Here is a 17,762-nt window from a genome sequence, read left to right on the forward strand (position 1 = left end):
ATCTTATTGAAAAGGTTACCTTCCATGCATTGAACTGCTTTTGCATTCTCTACTGAAAATCAGTTGGACACATTTGTGGGTCTGTTTGTGGGTTCCTTTGATCTATGGGTCTATTTCTTCATCCATAGCATTCAACTTTTATGACTGTAGATTTATAATACACCTGATATTGGGTAGACTGATTACTGTGACTTTAGTCTCCTTTTCAAAACTGTTTTAACTAGCCTAGTTCCTTTACCTTTCCATAATAAATTTTAGAATAAACTTGTCGATACTAACAAAATGCCTCACTGAGATTTTTGACAGAATTTATATTAAACCTGTATACACATTTGGGGAGAACTGACATCTTTACTATACCAATTCTGAGTCTTTCAATCCATGAATAGAGTCGGTCTCTCAATTTACTTAAAGTTTCATTTATTTCTTTCATCAGCATTTTGTAGTTTACAGAATACAAATCCTGTACATATTTCATTAGATTTATACCTAAGTGATTTTTTAAAAGTAAATGTAAATTATATTTTATTTTGAATTTTGTTATCTCCTTGTTCATTGTTAGTATATAGATATACAATTGAGATTTGTATGATTAGCTTCTATCTTGCTGAACTCATTTATTCTAGAACTTCGTGTGTATTTCTGGTGATTTTCCAGTTAGACAATCAGTGTATGTATCTTTTATTCCCTTTCACGAGGGTTTTGTTTTTTGGTGTTCATTTGTTGCTGTTTCTGGATTACTGGCTTCTACAGCTCTAAATCTGGGATATATGAAGAAAAAGAAAATTCAGGGAATTTATGACTTGTCGTTTCTGTGATCCCAAGTTCCCTAGCCAATCTGCATTATTTTTATTTCCTTTTCAAGTCTTCTTATGTTCATGTGCTATACAATATCCAGGGTTTGCAAGTTTATGCTGAATTTTTAATGTTCCAGTATTTCTTAGATTTCCCATAAATTGTAAAGCTAACATAGACTTACATACATATAAGTAAAACCAGGTAGATCTGAGTCTACAGAAATTTAACTTGCTATTCAATGTATGACACTCTAAGATGAAGTTTTCAGAATGTAGGATACTGGAAACTCATCAAACTGCATATACTGTTGTTTACTTGCTCAGCTGTGTCTGACTCTTTAGTGACCCCACGGATTGTAGCCTGTCAGGCTCCTCTGTCCATGGAATTTCCAAGGCAAGAATACTGGAGTGGGTTGCTATTTCCTTCTCCAGGGGATTTTCTCAACCCAGGGGTAGAACCTACATATCCTTCATTGGCAGGTGGAGTCTGTACCACTGAGCCATGAGGGAAGCCCAAATGGTGTGCATCTGATAATTTAATGTGTATGGAATTTGGCTGCTGCAGACCAAATCACAGAGTTGTCATAATAAGCTATACTTTTGCATAAATTTTCTATTAAACAATAGACCAAAGATTGGCCTAGCACTGATTAAAAGCTAAACTAGGTTGTAAAAAGTAAGCAAATCACCATACTCTCCTCTAAAGCACTCAAAGTCTTGGGTCTTCATTAACCATTTTTACTAACCACAGTCCTCACTAACCCTCAAAATAATCAAAATTTTTTTTTCAAATTTATCAAGTCAGTCCTGAGCAAAACTATTAACACACTCTTTTCCAAGTTTGAGTTTCTCATATTACTCTGTATTAGGAATTCCTCTGTTATTATTTTCCTTTGCTCCATACAATTCTTCCTTACTAAGAGACATAATTTAAAGGACAACTTATCACAAAAGCTAAGTACAAAATTCTAAGCTTATAGCTGACATCCATTTTCATAGCATTTAAGCCTCTCTGTAATAACCACATGAAGAAGATAAACATGGTAACAGTAACAATAATACTCACTAATTGGCACAAGCCCAAGTTTTATATCCCTTATCTCATCTAACTCTCACGAAAATCTGACAGGGTAGGCATGATCAATAACACTCATGTCCTTCTACAGATAGGAAAAACTGAGAGGTGGAGAGGCAAACTCAAGGTCACACAGATAATGAACTCTGGGGAGTTCTTAACCACTGTACTTTCCTAAATCCAAGGGAAAGACTTCACCGTCCACCCCTGTCTTCAACAAGCATTTGTTAACATGAAGACAAAAATGTGGACTGTCATCTTCAGGCTAGAAAATAACCCAGGAGCAATAGTTCACTCATCTCTGATTTCCTAGGTTAGTTCTGAGAAAGGATGTTTTGAGACCCAAGCCTTCTCCCTTACTCCCAAATCTTTAGGAAAATTGTACTTTCTTATCCTTGCTGATTTTTCTGATTACAGAATGTATGCTGGAATATCTTTCTAAGTGGAAATCTGTATTCAAACCCCACAGAAATGTATAATGTAGTTAAGAAAATAAATTCCTTAAATTCCTTACTTAACTCAAACTCAAGTGTTAATAGATATTTCTGGAATTTTTCTTCACATAGAATTTTATCTACATTTTCACAGAAAACACATAAGTGTATATACCCATGTATTTTACAAAACAAGATACTTCATGTCGTTCAGAAATGTCCTCTGTTGTTATTGTTCCATGAACAGCAGACTTGCAACATTAATCCATTTGAGTAGAACAGATTTACCTATGTTTTGAATTATTTCATAGTTTAATTGGTCTTTTTGTTTTTATTTTTTACAGGTTCATAATACTATGGTGAATGTTAACAGGAAATCTCAAAAGGAGAGCCAAAAAATTTTAAAAATTGACTGTCATGGTTAAGAAATTACATTAGCTTAGATTCTCTAGAATGGTTTCAATTTTATAAATTTTTTGTTCCTTTCCAGTATAGGTTGCTAAATGTTTAACTATATAATATTTAAGTTTTTAATTTTAAAAGACTTTTCACATCTTTATATTCTCAAACTTTAACCCATTTGCCTTGCACCATGAAAAAAAATTAACTAAAAACAGATCATATACCAAAATGTAAAATGTAACCTATAAAACTTATAAAACAAATACAGCAGAAAATGATTGAATTTTGACTTCGAGTCAAGCAACAATTTCTTAGGTTCCACAATAAAAGCACAATTCACAAAGGAAAAAAGAAAGTGATTAGAGTTGATAAAAATTAAGAACTTCTGGCTCTTTAAAAGATGCAGTTAAGATGATGAAAAATAAAATTTGGACAGGATGTTTGCAAATCACAAATGTAATTAAGGAATTGAACCAAAAATATGTGAAGAACTCTTTCACACTCAAAGGAAACTGTAACCCAATTAAGAAAAAAAAAAAAAAAAGGCAAAGTATTTACCTATTCTAAGCAGCTAGATATATTCTTCATATTAATATATAATATCATAATTTATATATGCACCATAATTTAGTTGTTTAACTCTTTAGGGCAATAATTATTCTTATGCTTCCTCCAGCGCGCAGATTCAATGGTTAGGATGTTATGCTAACTGCTTCTTTTGTACAAGGCTTGTTAAATTGTAGGAGAGAAGACCAACAGCATGTGATCAATCCTTTTAAGAGTTAATTTACATCTGTAGCTGCTAAAGAAAGAGAAAGGAAATAGAGGGGAAAAGGGAGAGATTCAAGTAGAAATAATGGTACTTTACTCTATAAAATAGACTTCTCCATTTTCGGTATAGGCCATCTCCCAGTTTTCAGGTAGAGGACCTAAATTATCCTCTGCAGAAAGAGGTAGGTACTGAGGGAACTTCTGAGAAGGGTCCGTGATGGGAGCAGCGATGATGCTACTATTCACAGGTGGGAGTGCTGCTTCTTGGAGACTGTGCTCTTCTTGGTCACCAGAATCGGCTATTTATTCACCAGAGAGAGAAAGAGAGAGAGAGAAAAAATAATTTATCAGTCATACTCCATACCAGGGTGACCATTATTGTGCACACTTATGTTCTTAAAGGCCTTTCCTAACTGCAGGACATCAACTATATTCTGTCTTACTTAGATGAAAGTTCTTTTAATAGCAAACACTGACATGAACCAAATTTATTTTACTGAAAAAGAAGAAAAGGAGAAAATATGCTCAAATAATGCATTACTCACAATCCTGGAAATGTCAAAGAAACATATTCGCGACTCAAACCCTCAAGTCCCTCTAAATTTAAGAAGGCGATCAAGTCACAGACTGAGCTGAACTCTCATTACTTAGGTATCATTTGGCTTCATGACTCAAAAGGACTTCTGGGGCAAAGTCCATGCTGAAAACACAGAGATAGTGACATTATCATCCATTTGTAAAAATTTATCTAAAATATTTTTGGTAGATGGTGGCAAATATCAAAGACTGACAAATCAAACTAAAAAGTCTACAAAGGTTTAGAATACAGAGACAGCTCCACCAATGAGTCAGTCTAGCCTCTTTTGGAAAAGTGAGAAGAATGAATGTTCCTGTGAAAACCAAGACAGTTACCCCCAAAGAGTATCCTGTAGGTGGACTGATTCGACTTGGGTCTTGAAGGCTCTAAGTTTCTGAATCTCCTTGCTTTCTTATTAACTAGAAATATCCAGAGGGGATGTCATCAGAGTTTCCACAAACGGCATTGTTGACATTCTGGTTGAATTTTTATAGAGGCTGATGATATTAAATGTCAATCTCTATGGGACTTTAAAACATTAATCAGGGGATATAGTCATTTTCTGTCTCCCACAATAATTCTCCTACAGACATTTCTGATTTACTCAAAGCCAACTGAGGAAAAATAAAAGGTTGCTTTCAAATCTTTCTCCGATGAGCAGCTCCCAATGATACACATGAGAATAAAGGCAATCCAAAAGTTGGATGGAGGACACGTCAAACCAATTAAACAAAAACCCTCTACTGGTACCAACCACTTGGATCTCCATTTGGAAATCATCTCCTTCATCGGAGGTTCCTGTGGTCCAGGTGCACTGACTTATGCCCACTCCAAGCTCATGCAGTGGGCTCAAGTCACACCCATTCACTCTTGCCTTTATGGTTGGATCAGGCACAGGATGCATGGCAAACTTCTGACGGTTCAGCATGCAAGTGCTTGCTGAACTGTTAGGCAGGAGGTAGCCTCTTGATGCTAAAATTAATAAGCTAGTAGATTCTCATGTTGTGAGATGAGAATGCTGATGGTGCTGATGGCCATCTTGATGAACCTTGGCGAGGCTTATCTGAGAACTAAACCCTCATGGGGGAAAGATGAAATATGAGAAAGTCACCCAATACCCCTGACGAAGCCTCTCTGATTACATGTACTCCTGGCTTCTCCAATTGCTTGATCCCCTCAACTCCCTTTCCTGCTTAAACCAATCTGAATTGCTTTTACAATTTGCACTCATGAGTGGAGATTAGTAAAATTTTAAGTTAGCAGAAAAAAAGAGGAAATTAGGCCAACATAGAAGAAACAGTGTGAAACTGGTGCGAGCATGTGTGTTCAGATGCTTCAGTCGTGATCGACTCTTTGCAACCCTAGGACTGTAGCCCAGCAGGCTCTTCTGTCCATGAGATTCTCCATGCAAGGATACTGGAGTGGGTTGCCATGCCCTACTCCAGAGGATCTTCCCTAACCAGGAACTGAACCTGTGTCTCCTCTGTCTCCCACACTATAGGCAGATACTTGACAGCTGAGCCACCAGGAAAGCCCCTAAAATTGGTAATCAATAACAAAAATTCAAAAGTTGGCAAGAATTAAAAGCATGCATGTGTGCTCAGTCTCTCAGCCATGTCTGACTCTTTGTGATGCCATGGACTGTAACCCACTAGGCCCCTCTGTTTATAGGATTCTTCAGGCAAGAATACTGCAGTGGGATGCCATTCCCTTCTCCAGGCATGGGCTTCCTACTTCAGAGAACAGATTTGGAATTAGGTTCAAAATATATTCTTTGAGAGCAATCACCCAGGTGATTGCGATTCAAGTACAAGCATTACATTCTGAAGACTGAGATACAAAAAATACTAAAAAAAAAAAAAAAAAAAAATCACTGGAATCTTTAGTTTCTCAAATAGGTTCTGTCAGCTGGCAATGTGGCAGAGTATGGTGCAGCCACATGGTACAAATGCTAGATATCCAGAACACTGCATCCTCTCTGAAGGAAGTAGAGAACTCAGTGCCAGGCAATTAGCATCCTGAAAAAAGTGGAGTCAGGGTTTCCAGATCTTCGACTCTTTAAGAAAAGGTGGAAATTTATATTTTGATGCAAAAATTACCAATTTACCAATCAAAATTCCTTGAAAAACTAAAGCAATGTGTCTGGCACAAGCAAAAAAAAACCAAAAAAGCAGTGACTATAAGCACTGACTGTGAGGCCAGTCTACTTGAGTCTGAATCTTGGCTTTACGTTTACTGGGGTTTACTCAACCTTTATGTGCATGAGTTTCCTTAACTTTACAGTTGGAATAGTAACAGTACCTACCTTATAAGGTTGTAGGGAGGATTAGTTTAGGTAAAAGCACTCAGTACAGTTTTTAGTATACAATAAACCTCATCTTCCTCATTAAAGTTGTAATTATTAATCTTTGTTTCCTGGTCAGAGCTCACCCATAGGCTGCAGATTCTTTACAAATAGGCAGAAAAGGATGGATTAGACATCAAACCACAGATCAAATCACAGTGTGCCTGTTTCTAGCTGTGTGTCTTTGTAAGAGACTTTACCTTTCTGGGTATCTGTTTCCTCATCTGTAAAATGGGTATAACACGTGCACTACAAGAATGGAACATTCTCAATATATGCGAAGCACCTGCCAAACGTGGTGCTCAGAGTGCTCAGGAGGGCTCAGGCCCAGGACTGGCTACCAGGAATACCCAGGGCCAACAGTGGTCACCCCTCAATATGCCATTTAAAAGTCAGAGAAATGCTGAGACAATAGCAGACAGTCAATAATTTGACTGAAAAATCTTAATTAACCCATTTTAATAGACTAGATGTAACAGGAAAAGGATGGTAGCCATAGGTAGGTCACTACAGATGAAAAGAGAAACAATGTGATTTAATACCTAATGTATACAATTTATGCTGGGAAGAAAAGAGAGGAGAGAGAGGAAGAAAGAGTAATCTCGACTACATGAAAGGGATATTAGCTCAATGGAAATACATATATGTAAATTGTAACTTCCTAGAGAAAAAACAAATTCCTCTAGCAATGAGACCTTATTTTAAATTATCCCAATATTTATTTTATAGGTTCTCAGTGTCTTCCTGTTTTAAAACCACTTTATTTACATATAACTGACATACAAAAAGTTACAGATATTAATTTCTCAGCTTTACTGAGGTATAATTGACAAAACTGTAAGATATTTAAAATGTACCTCATGACAATTTGACATATGTTACCCAAGGATTCCTTCCATCTAGTTAATTTTTTTGGGAAAAAAAAAAGATATTAAACATGTACAACTTGGTATGTTTAGTTTTCTGTTTCTTTTTTCAATAGAACCTTAAACATTCTCATTATCTGAAAGAAAATGAGAAGTCCAAAAATGAGAGAGTGGGGGCAGATTTTAAAAATTCATAGTCCTAATCACAGCTTTGACCCTGAAGCATGCTCTGACTTCAAAAACTCTTTCATTTAATTTACCAACCATTTAAGAGCACTGCTATCATGCTCTAAAGATTGGATCACTAAATTATTAGTAAAGATTGCCAATGCATCCAAAGAGGACAGGTAGAATGGATTACTGGAATACTGAGACTGGCAAGTAGATAAGAAGCTACATGCTCCAAATGCCTAGTGGGATTGATAACACTATTTCTCAGGGTTTCTGTCTGAAAAATGGGGAAGATAATAGTTAGACTGCTTATTTCTCAAAATTTCCAAAACGTTTATAAGCTACATGTGAAAAAGATTCACAAACCATAAACAAACACAAAAAAAACATTTTCATTTGCAGACGCTTCCCAGTATTTACATCACACACACACACACACACACACACACACACACAGTCTCTCTCTTGAGAGATTCTGAAGGTGACTTTGAGAACATAAGCTCATGTCAAACACACATTCTGGAGCTTGTTTTAAATTACACATGCATTTAGATTTTTGTGTACACTCACTGTGTACACAACCAGTCAAAACCTTTGATGCTGCAAAGGGCTAACAAACTCAAAACACAAAGCCACATAGATTCTGGAGTCAGGGTTTTGGGGTTGAAATGACAGCTTTGACCCTCACTGGTTGAGTAATACTGGACAAGTGGTCAGAACTCCCCAGTAACATGCATGAGAGCTTACCAAAATGCCTGCCACAGAGCACGGGGGAAACATTAGCTCTTTTGGTAATATCGTTATCTCTTGATGTTCAAAGGAGTATTTTATTATTAATCACTAATGAGAAAGAAGCATCAGCAGCCTCATGTTCAATAATAGGGAAGTTGTTGAAGAAACAAGCTTAGGAAGACAATTAAATAACATTTTTGGTGTCTCTTAGATCTGGTTGATGGATGCATCAACTACTGTTTAAGTTGTGGTGGTTTGTTATATATTTTCCAAGTTTTTCTATAATGAACAAAATCTTTTAAAAAATGTTTTTATTTACTTATATAAATAACTGCGTGTTTTGCCCAACAATTTAACCTTCGTGAAGCACATACAGCATTCTCTCTCCAGGGCCTCCTTTAAATCTATAATTTGGGCATTGTTTGTAGATGATTCTCCTTCTGCCTTGTGTTTGACAGTAAGTTCCACGGTAAGAATCTGGGATGACTGCCCAGTACTCAGCTCCTGCCTCCATCTCTGCTTGCAGAAAGGAAGACACAACCTCCCCAGGATGCTCCAGGCCTTAAGTATCCTGCTCTTCTGCCAGCAGACAGCGCCAATATTATTTAGGCATGTTATTCAGATATCCTGTGTCCCTTTCGAAAGACCCAAGCAGACTTGAGCTGAAATCGTACCAATAGCCCATTATTTAAAAACATCCTAGGCAAGTATCATTTTAAATAGCTGTACTGTGTTTCTACATTTGAATCGGTACCCTTCATCACAATTGGCCCAACCAGGAGCCAAGACCTCACTATGCCACGGCCACTCTGTGCTCGAAGCGGCTGGTGGATTGCGACTTACAAGTGGCTCAGAGTGCAAGATGCTTTGACACAGCTAGCATGGCACACATCTCACAGACTGGCAGTGTCAATTATTGCAAAGAATTCACATGAGTGAGAGTATGACAGCTTGTCAGCTGTCATACTTGTAGTCTGGTAAGTGAGAAGCCATTTATTCAACATATCCCTTGCATACTGAGGATGCCCGATTGCTTGTCTATCTCAAGATCAATTCTCTCCTTGTACATCTGATCAGGTGACAATCAGTTTTCTTTCTTTGTGCATAAATGAATGTTTAGACTGCCTTTAGCAATGATGACCTGGGGCCACATTTTTTTTTTTTGACACCCAGATTTCAAATAGGGGTGTTACAAGGTCAGATTTTCTGAGGTTTGGCTTCTACAACAGAGATTTATAGTAGTTAGAAATTAGGAAACATCCAGACCTACAATCGGCTCTCCCTGCTTTGTTTGTGCTCTGTACCGACAAATCTACTTAGTCAATGGAGGACACACAAAGATACACATCTATATTTTGGGGTTATATCATGATTTGCTATTCTTACTTGTTGAAAGATCAAGACCTTTTTTTTTTTTTCGTAATGTACTTTCATTTTGGTGACGGCTACTATATATGGATAAAATATTTGGAAGTAGATGAAATTAGCCAATTTTAATAAATGCCTCTGTAAAAACAAGTAAATTTCTCCTGGATACTGTTAACAATAGGTCAGTGACTGGCCTAATGAAGAAAATGGAAATTTTCATGAACTTGAATCCTTAGAACTGGAAGAGGGAACCTGATGTGATTGAATCCTAATCAGTAATTAGAGAAGTTAGATACTAAATTCATAACAAGTCAGCTACCAAGAACGAAGCTAGGGTAGCAAACCGGGTCTCCTCTTTTCTCTAGTGCTTCTTGCAGAATGGCTGGGCTACTGTTATGATGAAAAGTCACCAAAAACATTTTTTTTTAATTGTTAACTTGAAAAATTTTAGGCTTCTGAGTTCAATGAATGAGAAAGCTTCAGAGAGGTCCATACAGGCGGTAGAAAGCACTCAACTAATAGAAACTGTTTTTCTGAAACATTCTGTTAGACTTGACAGCTCAAGGGGGAAAATATTCTAAATATCAAAGAAAATAAGTACAGGAAAAACAGAAGAAACAAGATGGTCTTCAAAGTCACCACCTTGTAGACTGGAGTAACTCACGTCTTACGCAGTTGTTAAATTTTGAGTCATTCTATATATTAAACCCCCACAAAGCCAAAAATATTATTGAACCATTCTGGGTCACTGTGCTAACCTATAGGGCATATATCATGGCCTCAGTGAACAAAGCCTCCCAGGAATGTGCACGTCCTAATCTGCATAGCTTTATGCAGAGGGTTTGTCCTCGAAGATCCTTTCATAAAATATAGCCTACTAAGCTTGAACATAGATAGCTCTGACTGTATATTAAAAGTTATACTGCAATGAGTAATATATACTGCAATGAGTAATATATGCTATGCAATATAAAATACATATACAAAATATAATCTTAGAATATTTATTATTTTTCCATCTTTTATTTCTTAGGGAATTTAGTAAACTTGGCATTAATTAACTGAAAACATGATTTATTTCCACTGTATCTCTATTTACAAAGGTATGACATAAAAGGATGCATTCCATATAGCATCAAGTGATATTAAACAAATTCTCCTATTTCCCTTTATAAACAATCAGCCATAATTATGGAGCAGTGTCAAGGCCAAGTAATAAATGAACAAAATAGTGATTCTTATAGGTATCATTTTGAAAAGAGAAAAGGATGCCAATTATTTTTTTATTTCCTTCTACAAATACTTCCCTCCTGTCCCTTTAAGATAGCTGGGTGAAGGACTCTTGACAAGAAGCATGAAAACCAGACTAGGGAAAAGACCAGCTATTATACAGAGTGAAATAAGTCAGAAAGAGAAACACAAATGTTGTATATTAACGCATATATATGGAATCTAGAAAGACGGTGCTGATGAGCCTATTTGCAGGGCAGCAGCGGAGACTCTGACATAGAGAACAGACTTGAGGACACAGCGGGGGAAGGGAGGGTGGGACGAATGGAGAGCATAGCATGGAGACATACACACGAACATATGTGAAACAGATAGCCCGTGGGAATTTGCTGTTTGACTCAGGGAGCTCAAACCAGTGCTCTGACAACCTAGAGGGATGAGTGGGGTAGGCAGTGGGAGGTAGGTTCAAAAGGGAGGGGACGTATGTATACCTACGGCTGATTCATATTAATGTATGGCAGTAACCCAAACCATATTGTAAAGCAACTACCCTTCAATTAAAAATAAAAATTTTAATTTTAATTAAATTTTTCATAAAAAATTAAATTTTAATTTTAAAAATAAGGGAGATGGGAGGGAGGTTCAAGAGGAAGGGGACATACTTATACAGTATACCTACGGCTGATTCATGTTGATGTTTGACAGAAAACAACAGAATTCTGTAAAGCAATGATCCTTCCATTTAAAAAATTAATAAAATTTAAAAAAGAAAAAAAAAATTTCTGGGCACAGAAAAAAATAAAAAGATCATCTCTTCCAAAAGCACTGTGTGGTCAGAGTTTGAATTTTGATGATCCTTCCAAATTCTTCCTGAGAACAGAAACCTCCTCACAACTCCTTGTAAATCCTCCCCCCACCCTCCTTCCCCATGTCCACTGAGGGGGAGCATCATCTGGTCTTTACCTGTAAAGCTACTGTTCATTTCAGGAACATCATCCTCTTCCTCATTCTCCGCGTGGACTATGCCAGCATTTTGCATATCATTGTAGGACTTGGTTCGCTTTGGGGTCGACTGCTTGGAGCCAGAGTGAAGGTTTTGCAAGGCATCCGTCGTGATCACTTTCCCACTGACTGGCTGGCTAGGAGGTTTGGGTGTCCCATAATAGTTTCCTAGGTGATGGAGAGACACATTTGCATGTTTTAGAAAGAATACTTTGTTTTTCTCAAGTCTGCAAATCCAAATCTCTTAGCCCATTTAAAAAAAAAATTTTTTTTTTTTTTTTTTTAATTAGAAAACCAGAACAAACTGTATTTCATTTCTGGAATGGGTAAGAAAACATGTTGGTCCTACCCAGTCAGACATGGTGATTTCAGAAGCCAGGAGGAAAGCTGCACTGTGGTGGGGAAAGAACCTACTAGGGATGAAAACAAAAGGGGCTATGCAGAATGGAAAAGCTTCATCCTCATTACATTTGAATTTCAATTGGTCACCATCTCACATATATGCACTAGCATAATGCAGAATCCAATTTGGAGTGAGTGGCACACAAAATAACAAATTCATTACCGCCAGCACCCTTACAAGCTGACACAGTGGAGGTCACCCTCCCTTAATAAGGAAACTCCTCAAGAGGGAACCCAAGCAATATTTTTTTTTAAAAAAAGAGAGTGAACACCACGTGGCGCCTCTTTAACTGAATGGCAGGTCCGACTGGCACAGTCATGTGTGGCTGGAACAAACCCTTGCCCAGCTTTAACAGGAAACTCTGGGTCAGCAGTGGCAGAGTGGCACCCTTCACGGGTCACTTGTTTAGTCAGGGCCCATTTTCATTTTTAGCCACTTGCCTCTAGAGTTTAGCTCAGCTCTGACTCTCATGTGCAAAGTGACTCTGGGCAGGACCAGGATAGGCTTTTATGTCTTCATTTTTTAAAGTTAAAATGCATATATTTTTAGTGTGCAGTACAGAAATCTAACTAGTAAAATAAAATATTTACTTAAAAAAGTTAAGTGACAAAGCAATACTTTATAAAATTGACTTTTTAAAATGTGAAGATTAAATTTCAAGTTTAAAAAAGCAGATATATTTAATAAGAAATTAATTGAGTACATAATAACAATGGTAGCAATGAGGTTCCTTTTGAACACAAGTTAAAAATTAAGTTATTTTAAAGAAAGTGTCAAGCAAATAATGGACATTATAACAAGATATAGACAAAATCTTGAAGGTAATTCATGAATGGGCAAAGTTTGAAAATGACAACTTAAAATCAATAATATACAGTGAGCATATGATCAAAAGCATCAACATCAGAATGCCATCAATCCACTCACCATCTCACATCTTTCAGAGTAAGGTCAGATAGACAGATCTTATTAAGCCCTACAAAAAAATCCTATGTAATGTCTCTAGTTTTGTGCTTGGTAAAGTAGAATTTGTAAATAATAACAAATCCTATACATACTGTTTCTTCCCAAGAATCACATCCCATTGTCAAACCTCACCACATAATTAAATCATATAAAATACACATTTTAATGATACAAGCACAGAAGCAGAGGAAGACAGGAATATGCTTCTCTGTATGAGACACACAGATATTACAGAATTTATATACATTAAGCTTTATCTTTATAATTAAATTTTCTTTATGAACATTATTTCCTTAAACTATTTTTTGAATCATCAAATTTATGAACATATGCATCCACTTTCTTTGAGAGTGGTGTAAACAGCGTGTGTCAGCAGGGAAATCTTGAACCAGCAGACTAAAGGGCACCATGTTTGAACTTGAAGGAAACCACATAGAAGCCGATGAGCACATTCTGGTGGTTTGCACTCAATTCAATCACTTCTTTCACACAAGGTGATATCTCAACCTCTTCAAAACCTTCATTCAGCTTTCTAACTCAAAGGTACAGAGACTAAGTGGAACCAGTGTGAAGAAAAGGCATCCATGTGTGTTTCTAGGGACTAACACAAGTGCAGGGAAAAATGGACACACGTATAAGCCAAGACTCAGCCTGCATTTCTAAACAGGTTACACCAAAGGATGTCCCATACCTTTGATGAAGCTGAAACAGTGTTGACTATTGTCACTAACTGAAGATTCTTAGTGGGGTTTAGGTAAATAAAACAGTTGACTATTTTAAAAGTAATTTTCACAGTGAACAAGAAATAAAGACAAACCTCTACTGAATTCTTTATGATCATTATTATACCAAAACATAGTGTACATTTTTGAGTTAGAGATTAAAGGAAGACCAATGTCTACCAACAAGAATCTTCCACTGAAGGACGTAATTTTTAAAATAGGACTCTTGATTCATAATTTTATAATTATAATTTTATAACACTCATGAAGCTATTGTCATTTAAAAATCAATTAAAACTTAGACATCCTTGTTTATGACAGAAATAAATGTCTGCAAAAGAAAAGTTCTACCTAAATTTGACAAATTTATGTCATTTTCCTCAGTTTTCAAGGGACGTCAGGGTCTTTCTTACGTTAGTAAATGATTAGCAGATTTCTCAACGCAATTACAAATTCTCCCCAAACAACCCACTTATTCATAGTTGTTTCCTGCTTCTGGAAATTAGTTTAAGATTGATTAGAGACAGATAAAGTACATATTATTAGACTGAACCATATGCAACTGTTGATGTAGAAGACAAATTGTCAAATATCAGCAGTTTCATTTGGGTTAATCTAAAGTATAGATTAACATATGCTCAACAATCACTGGATCACAGAAAAAGCAAGAAAGTTCCAGAAAAACATCTACTTCTGCTTCACTGACTATGCTAAAGCCTTTGACCATGTGGATCACAACAAACTGTGGAGAGTTCTTAAAGAGAGGAGAGAGCCAGACCACCTGACCTGTCTCCTGAGAAACCAGCATATGAGTCAGAAAGCCACAGTGAGAACCTCACATAGAACGGCTCGTCCAAAATTGGGAAAGGAATATGACAAGGCTGCATACTGTCACCCTATTTACCTTATATGCAGAGTACATTGTGCAAAAATACCAGGCTGGATGGATCGCAAGTTAGAATCAAGATTGCAGGGAGGAATATCAACAACCTCAGATATGCAGATGATACCACCCTTATGGTAGGAAGTGAAGAGGAACTAAAGAACCTCTTGATGAGGTTGAAAAAGCTGGCTTAAAACTCAACATTAAAAAAACTAAGATCATGGCATCTGGTCCCATTACTTCATGGCAAATAGAAGGGGTAAAAGTGGAAGTAGTGACAGATTTTATTTCATTGGTCTCCAAAGTCATTATGGATGGTGACTGTAGGAAAGCTATGACAAACCTAGACAACATATTAAAAAGCAGACATTACTTTGCTGACAAAGGTCCATATAGTCAAAGCTCTGTTTTCCAGTAGTCATGTATGAATGTGAGAGTTGGACCATAAAGAAGGCTGAGTGCTAAAGAAATGATACTTTCCAATTGTGGTACTGGAGAAAACTCATGAGTTCCTTGGTCTGCAAGGAGAACAAACCAGTCAATCCTAAAGGAAATCAACACTGAATACTGAATGGAAGGACTGATGCTGAAACTGAAGCTCCAATACTTTGGCCACCTGAAGAGCTGACTCATCCTATTATGAGGATACAATGAGACAGTCCATTTAATGCTTTTAGCACTTGCAAAAGACTTCATTACAAGGCTTGATACATGCTATAATACTTACTGTTAATAGTATATGTTTCTAATCTTTAAAAGGAAGCTCTTTACACCTTAGTAGAAGGATTAATGAGACAATGTGTCTGAAGTGCTTGCCACATGGTAACAGAGTACCACAACTTTACTGACATAAAGGAACAAACAGGTAAACCTCTCGATGACCAAATAACCTTGAGCAAATTACTTACTATCATCTCATACTTTCTCTGTGATATGGTAACGACAGCATGAGCTCTAATAACATCACAGGATTACCACGACAATCAAATGATGTAACTTTCTCCAACGTACCCTATAAACTATAAGGTGTTATAAATACGAGAGAGTGTAATTATTCAAACTTCTCCAGCATATTACCTACAACCTTTACAGAAAAACGTCTATCAAGTGGTGTTTCCTAAGGGCAGAGGGTTCAACTTTCTATTGCAGATACATTTTTCAAAATAAAGAATTTAGTGACCCACATTTAAAAACTGAATATCTCTGATTCAAGTCTGGATATACTGGGACATGCTGCTGGACAAACTGTAAGGTCTGTTTTCCTGAGATTTGTCTCTTATGGGCAATGCTGGTGACAAGTGTGTGACCAAATTCACCAGGACCACACTACACTGTGGTGTTGGAGAAGACTTTTCAAAGTCCCTTGGACTGCAAGGAGATCAAACCAGTCAATTCTAAAGGAAATCAGTCCTGAAAATTCAAATTGGAAGGACTGATGCTGAAGCTGAAAAACTCCAATACTTTGGCTACCTGATGCGAAGAACTGACTCACTGGAAAAAGACCCTGATGCTGGGAAAGATTAAAGGCAGGAGGAGAAAGGGACAAGAGAGGATGATATGGTTGGATGGCATCACTGATTCAATGGACATGAGTTTGAGCAAGCTCTGGGATTTGGTGATAGGCAGGGAAACCTGGCATGCTACAGTCCATGGGGTTGCAAAGAATCAGACATGACTGAGTGACCGAACTGAACACTCACACAATTAAGGATTTCTGCACAGAGGTTCTGCTCCTATCTTTGGTGTGTCCTAGCCTTTGCCAGACAAACACCTTGACCTCAACCTAGAAGAGTGCCCTAAGGTCTGAGGAGATAAAGGGGCATGGACAGAAGAGGGACGGAAGAAAACTTTAAACTTCAAAAAATCCTCAGGAATTCCGATGGGTCTGTGAATGAACTGATTTTGGCTGAATCTGGGATTGACCATGTTATCTTTCCACACAACCAAGGTCGAGACGACTCATGCACTCCACCGTTTACCACCGTTCCCACCACCACTGCCTTCACCTGCCATATATTTACTCACTCCACTCATGCTGACCTCCAGGCATTTCAGTTCAAAACCCTACCCTTCCAGGAAACTCTCCACCTCATCAATCACTGCCACTCTGGTCAGCATCAAGCCAAGCCTAGCCAGAAACACAAATCTTACATAGAATATGCACAAGAGACTTCCTGTGCAGACTATCTGGGTCGCTTAATGGTACTAAGTAAAAATCATCAGAAGAATTATAAATGAATAAAAGATTAATTTAGGTTATCACTTGGCAGGCTGCACAGTTTCTAAGAGACATGAGCCTGACCATCCCACAGTCCCCATGTTAGCCAACACACACTTCCTGAGGTGACTGGGCTCCCTCCCAAGTGACAACTGTGTGTGTCCCAGCTGCTATTTTCAGAACTGGCTCCACAATACAACTCAGCAGGGATGACGGCTGGGGAGGGAGAGGAGGGCAGGGAAGACGCAAGAGGAAGCCACCAATGGCCATAATTAACAGGCACACTCTTTGGCCATGACCAAGCCAAAGAAAATATTTTCTGACACACAGTTAAAAATTAATGGGGACTGCAAATCAATTTTTAGAGCTTGATAAAATATTGAAGGAGGACTGCAACCCTGAGTTTTAAGCCAGAATGAATCAAATCTTTAAAGCCTTTCACTTTGTATAAATTTAATATTCATTCATTCATTTCCTTACAGAGAACCTCTTGTTATGCTAGGCACTATGCTAGAAAGGCAGAGATGGAACTAGAACATGATTTTCACAAATGCTCTGCATGGTATACATTAGTTTTTAAAACTTTGTACAAATAATAGTTACATCAAATGAAGATTCTCTTTTAAAAGGTCAAGGTGGGGCTTGAAATTTTGAATTTCTAACAAGGACTCAGGTGATGCTGATGATATTGGTCCATGGACCACCTTCTGTGTAGCAAAGGTGAAGAAATCAGAGAAAAGCATTCACATATAGGTCCTTTGTCTTGTAGTCCTATGTTTCTTTAGAACTGGGAGGTGGCAG

At 37.3% G+C, this 17,762-nt stretch overlaps 1 protein-coding gene across 16 annotated transcripts in view; it reads right to left on the minus strand.

The window, feature by feature from the left end:
- The window catches only part of MAGI1 (membrane associated guanylate kinase, WW and PDZ domain containing 1), a 643,929-nt gene that overhangs the window by 105,220 nt on the left and 520,947 nt on the right, over positions 1-17,762 (minus strand). For all 16 annotated transcript variants that reach the window (XM_040246600.1, XM_040246596.1, XM_040246595.1 and 13 more), the window contains exons 4-5: positions 11,731-11,937; positions 3,577-3,778 (exon numbers count right to left, since the gene is read on the minus strand). In XM_040246600.1, coding sequence (XP_040102534.1) covers positions 3,577-3,778; positions 11,731-11,937 — 409 coding nt within the window. The remainder of the gene's footprint in view (positions 1-3,576; positions 3,779-11,730; positions 11,938-17,762) is intronic.

The sequence above is a fragment of the Oryx dammah genome, unplaced genomic scaffold (genome assembly GCF_014754425.2).
Source record: "Oryx dammah isolate SB20612 unplaced genomic scaffold, SCBI_Odam_1.1 HiC_scaffold_9, whole genome shotgun sequence".
Lineage (NCBI taxonomy): Eukaryota > Metazoa > Chordata > Mammalia > Artiodactyla > Bovidae > Oryx > Oryx dammah.